General features: G+C 45.5%; 1 protein-coding gene across 2 annotated transcripts in view; it reads right to left on the bottom strand.

Moving 5' to 3' along the window:
- Positions 1-1189: 1189 nt before the first annotated feature.
- The window catches only part of gas6 (growth arrest-specific 6), an 18097-nt gene continuing 13286 nt past the window's right edge, over positions 1190-6000 (bottom strand). Inside the window, exons 10-15 of one of the 2 annotated variants that reach the window (XM_029116594.2) lie at positions 5789-5978; positions 5309-5473; positions 4952-5120; positions 3248-3390; positions 2958-3165; positions 1190-2870 (exon numbers count right to left, since the gene is read on the bottom strand). In XM_029116594.2, the coding sequence (XP_028972427.1) occupies positions 2719-2870; positions 2958-3165; positions 3248-3390; positions 4952-5120; positions 5309-5473; positions 5789-5978 (1027 nt within the window). In that variant the 3' untranslated portion in view covers positions 1190-2718. The remainder of the gene's footprint in view (positions 2871-2957; positions 3166-3247; positions 3391-4951; positions 5121-5308; positions 5474-5788; positions 5979-6000) is intronic. The other variant, XM_029116595.2, reaches the window with a different exon arrangement.

Genomic DNA, 6000 nt, shown 5'->3' on the forward strand with positions numbered 1-6000 from the left:
AGGCCAGTTGGCCTGCCCCTGACATACCAGTACCATCCCTTCTTTGATGAGGCATCTTGACCAGTCTGTGGGGGCCATTTCAGTACAGTGAACTCATTGTCATGTTGAAGAAACCAATTTGAAATGATTCGAGCTTTGTGACATGGTGCATTATCCTGCTGAAAGTAGCCATCAGAGGGTACATGGTGGTCATAAAGGGATGGACATGGTCAGAAACAATGCTCAGGTAGGCCGTGGCATTTAAACGATGCCCAATTGGCACTAAGGGGCCTAAAGTGTGCCAAGAAAACATCCCCCACACCATTACACCACCACCACCAGCCTGCACAGTGGTAACAAGGCATGATGGATCCATGTTCTCATTCTGTTTATGCCAAATTCTGACTCTACCATCTGAATGTCGCAACAGAAATCGAGACTCATCAGACCAGGCAACATTCTTCCAGTCTTCAACTGTCCAATTTTGGTGAGCTCGTGCAAATTGTAGCCTCTTTTTCCTATTTGTAGTGGAGATGAGTGGTACCCGGTGGGGTCTTCTGCTGTTGTAGCCCATCCGCCTCAAGGTTGTGCATGTTGTGGTTTCACAAAAGCTTTGCTGCATACCTCGGTTGTAACGAGTGGTTATTTCAGTCAAAGTTGCTCTTCTATCTGCTTGAATCAGTCAGCCCATTCTCCTCTGACCTCTAGCATCAACAAGGCATTTTTGCCCACAGGACTGCCGCATACTGGATGTTTTTCCCACTTTTCACACCATTCTTTGTAAACCCTAGAAATGGTTGTGCGTGAAAATCCCAGTAACTGAGCAGATTGTGAAATACTCAGACCGGCCCATCTGGCACCAACAACCATGCCACGCTCAAAATTGCTTAAATCACCTTTCTTTCCCATTCTGACATTCAGTTTGGAGTTCAGGAGATAGTCTTGACCAGGACCACACCCCTAAATGCATTGAAGCAACTGCCATGTGATTGGTTGATTAGATAATTGCATTAATGAGAAATTGAACAGGTGTTCCTAATAATCCTTTATGTGAGTGTATATTCCACTTTCAACTTCTGAGCAGGCACATCACAATGGGAACTCGGTGTCAGGGTCCTGATCAGAAGTACTACATTATATAGGGTGCTATTTGTAATATAGACCAAACAAAGACAGAGGCCGTCTTAAAACTGTATTCCAAGCCATCATCTTTAGACAACCATCTTTATTTGGTTTTCAAACAGGTAGAATTGATCAGGGATGTAAAGACTGAAATACAAATACAAACTGATAGTTCCATATAATAATATACAATGCAGAAGATTTAAAAAAAATACACAAAAATGGCTACATTCTGAAATTCATTCACCAGAAAGTAGAAAACAAAAGCACAAAAAGAGCAAATACTGGAGTCATTTTTGGCATAATGAAATAATATGTTCTATCTTTTTTGACAATTCTTTGGAGAACTGAAATGGTTTTACACTAGGGTTAGGTTCTTTTATTTCTAAAAAGTATTGTAGTCACATATTTACATATACAGTATTTTACAGCGCTTACACGTTTTCTCTCAGTAGCTTGTGAAGTGTGTTTTTGTGTAGTATTGTACTGTAGTGTTGGGGGTGTGGTTTTGCAGTGCTCTTGGTGCCCTCTCACCTTTCTGTCTGTCTGTGATTGGTTATTGTACATTACTGATTGGTGATTCCGGGGAAGGGACGGCAGTTCATTGGCTGAGGGATGAACTGTGTGCGGCTTGGTGAGGGATTAGAAGCGTTGCCTGGCAGGATTTCGGGGGTCATATTGAGTTCTTTAGAGAAGGCCTAGGTTGTAATCTGTAGGCAGTGTGCTGAGCTAAGTTGTAGGTAGACTACGTTTGCATAAGTTGTAAAGCACCGAACAGATGTTCTAAATAAACTCAGTCCATTTCTACGACCGATGGTGTGCAAGCTTTACAACAAAGCCATGTGCCTACTGAATACCACCACCGACCCGACAAGTCTCGTTCCACAACGAATTCAGTTGGTTCGCCAAACCTCTGTGTGAGCGCTTCTCAACTCCTAGGCACCTGGTGTATTGCTGGTTTCATTTCGACCTGATCAATGATTTCCCCCTGGTATTCCTGGAACTAAAACCAGCAGTACTGTGATTCCTGAGGCCTGGAGAGGAGAAGCGCTGGTCCAGGTGATTCCCAGCTACTCCACCTTCGGATCAAATCTACTCTGAATAAGGCAGAGGCGAAACCGCACGCTTAGAAGAACAGACTTGATACTAGCAAGGCCGGTGTTCAAGGTGCTGTGTCTGTCTGTGTCCCATAAAGATGACGCCGATTCATCCCTGCACGCACGCAGCAGCAACACGCGTCAGATGTGCAAGTGGTCTCTTCCACGTAATGGTAATAAAAGTGGATTGGCTGAGGGCCATCCAGGGGGGTGCAACCCAACTGACACCCTATTCCCTATATAGTGCACTTCTTTTGATGAGAGCCCTATGGGCTAAATAGGGAATAAAGTGCCATTTGGGCCACACCACTTGTTAAGGCCCTGTGGGTTCAGTTGGATTCTATAGTGGACTGATGGACTCTGGGGTGAGGTTTTCCACCTAGTTACAGATCTGGGATCAGCTTCCACCTCCCTAGGGGTAACCCTTAACTATTAGTGGGGAGAAATGAAAAACTGACCCAGGGTCAGCATCTAGGGGTCACTTCCCATGACTCCCTCTGGGGACGGGGGGCTCCAGAGGTCACAAGTTGCCCCCTAACAGAGGGCAGGAGTGGGAGCGGATGTCGTTGTGTTTGTGGAAGGCCTCGTCTAGATCGAGAGCTCGCCCGTTCACCGTCACCTCCATGCAGCCGCGGAAGAAAGACGACACCGGGGTTGACACCAGGGGCACGTCTGACACAAAAGGTCACAGGTTGGAGGTCAGGAATGGTTATGCTTTAGTCCCTAGAATGTGTGTGTGTGTGTGTGTGTGTCACTTACCAGGCAGACCTCCTATAAAGGTACTGGAAGGCAGGCTGAGGTCCACCAGATCCTGACCAGGTCTGGTGTGACTTTGCCCAGGCAGACCGTCCACCTCCAGCACGGTCAGGTTACCTACAACCCTCACGCTGATCTCATGAACCTCCGTGTCACACAGGAAGGCCGGGGCGCTGGCCACGATCACGTCTCCTACCGAGACCAGGACAAACTGAAGAGCGGGAACAGGGGTGGGTTAGATGCACAGGCACACAGGCAAACACACACAGACAGACAGAGACAGACCGTCTCACCTCTCGCCACTCCTGGCTGTCTCTATGGTAGTCGGACAGGGCGATGGACAGAGGGACGCTGTCCTGGTAAACGAGTGCTAACAGAACGCCAACAGTGGAGGCAGGACGCACAGACAACTGGACACTCAGAGACTGGGATTCTACTGGGAAGAGAAAGACCAAGAGACAGACAGAAAAAGACCAAGAGACAGACAGAGAGAGAGAGAAAGACAGCTCATCAGACAGATATACAGAAACAAAGACAGATACGTACTAGGGATGTGCATGACAAATATTTTCACTATCGATAATTCCTCAGCTTTTGTCGTCGAACAGTCAAGCCCACCCACTCGTGCCAAAAAGAGAGGTACTAAATGAATAATAATTAAATCAATCAAATGTATTTATAAAGCCCTTTTTACAACAGCAGTTGTCACAAAGGGCTTTACAGAGACACCCGGCCTTAAACCCCAAGGAGCAAACAACAGTAGTGTTGGATTTCAGTGGCTAGGAAAAACTCCCTAAGAAGGTCGAATTTTAGGAAGAAACCTAGAGAGGACCCAGGCTCAGAGGGGTGACCAGTCCTCTTCTGGCTGTGCCGGGTGAGATATTAAGAGTCCAATTGGAATAATAAATACATTTCTCTGGGCTAAATCCAGAGGCTATTTGATTTTAGACTAGGTCAGAAGTATGACCAGGTGGACAAGGACATTCAATGTAAATTGTAATAAGTTATGCAGTAAATTAAACGTTTTATTTAAAAAGGTAATTAACCTCAATAACGCTTTAGTATAAACAATTAGGCTAGATTTATTTTCTCAGGAGATTTCAGATTCAGAAATGCCATAACAGCAGCAAATAAGCTAATGCACAGACCTGTCAAGTCATTAGTATTTTATAACAAGTGATTTACTTCAAATTATTGTTACAAGCTTTTCCATTAATTACAGTTGCAAATGAACTATAAATGGTGTAAAAAAACTAGCATTTTCTCCCATGAATTAGCACAGAGATATGTATAACTTGCCTTACATTAGCTAATGTATTTGTGTCAATGTTTTCTGGCCATAACAACTAAATACTAAATGTATCAGACCATCTGGCCAGCTCATTTTTATATACAGTCCCTTAAAACTGTAATTCCCAAACAAAACTACATTTAATATTTAGACCAACAGTCTATAGTTATGTTACAATCTGCATTAAACAAACCTACCATCAAGATCCAGTGAATAAGAAACTATCATTGGAAGGAATACATTATGTAAAATTAATTAACAGAAACCAAGCTAAATCTGGCTGTCACGTCCATAGATATTGGATCTTAAAAATGTAAAGAATCACTAGGCAATGTCCATATTATTATGATCTTTTACTTTTGTTTAGTAAAATGAGCATGTCCACGTGGTCTGGGAGTAGACAAGCAGGCTCACGTGATCTGTTGACTATCAGGCCCGCAGCCCAGAAAACCCTTTCAGCCGGTCCAGACATTATGGGGAGGCACAGGTATGCTCTCGCTAGCCGTGATGATTTCCCGTACTTGGCCGTTAGCCAGATTTGTTTAGTCTAGCAGGAATAACCTGTCATTACTGCCGCCAAGTGAGTCAATCCGTAATACAGGTTTTATTTTTGTGTCACTTTTGAAGATAAGATTAACTTATTGATAAAGGGCATCCTATTCGTTCTCACGCACACACACACACACACACACACACACACACACACCGTGTGTGATGTTGAAGAGAGCGAAGCCGGTCCCTGGGAAATAGGCACCAGGGCTCTCGGAGGAGAAACACTGCATGTTGTTGTTCGACCCGATGGTTTCCTGAATGGATGTATCTTCCCCCCTCAGCCAGCACCAGTCACGCATGCAGCCGTCTAGCCTGGGATTCACCTGGAGAACCCAGCGTAACAGAGGAGCTCAGATTACATTACAGAACACAGCGTAACAGAGGAGCTCAGATTACATTACAGAACACAGCGTAACAGAGGAGCTCAGATTACATTACAGAACACAGCGTAACAGAGGAGCTCAGATTACATTACAGAACACACATTATCTTAGAGACCAGACTCACGCACCTGGTTGACCAGTCCGTTCCCCTTGAAAGGCACGCCCCCTACAGTCAGGTTCAGTTCGTGCAGGCCTTTCTTCAGGGTGAAGAGGTCTCCGTTCACAGCTATCTTCATCACCGCCTCCTTGTTGATCTTTATCACCAGACTCCGCGCCTGCTCCTCCACTGAAATCTGTCAACCAATCAGGACAGGGGATGATTGATGTTGACTAATTGGAAACAACAGGTTCATATCCCACTGTAAAGTGTCTGGATCCTAAATCACATCCATCATTCCCTACATCCAATCCAATTCCCCCCCCAGACCACAACCCAACCAATGAAAACAGGCTGCCGTTCGCAACGATACCGGATCATTTGAATCAGGTGTGACAGAGCGGGGAGAGATCTAAAACACGCAGGGCAGGGGGGGCGCTCAGGAGCAGGGGTTGAGAAACACTGATCCATCTTAACTATAGTGACCCCAGGTTAACCTTTGAACCCTGACCTTTCTCCACTGTCCATCGTTGACGACAGGCCCACTGCTGGTGACACGACTCACTGCCCCATACTTCAGCTGCAGCTCCAGTTTCCCATGATTCACTGCCAGGACGATCCAGGAACTGTTCAGGTGACCCCCGGCAAAAAAAATAACCCCTTCCGGGTCAAACGTGCGAAAGTCAAACTCAGCTGAAAACCTAAAGGGAGGGAGAAGGAAGG

This window comes from Esox lucius, chromosome 22 (assembly GCF_011004845.1).
Source record: "Esox lucius isolate fEsoLuc1 chromosome 22, fEsoLuc1.pri, whole genome shotgun sequence".
Lineage (NCBI taxonomy): Eukaryota > Metazoa > Chordata > Actinopteri > Esociformes > Esocidae > Esox > Esox lucius.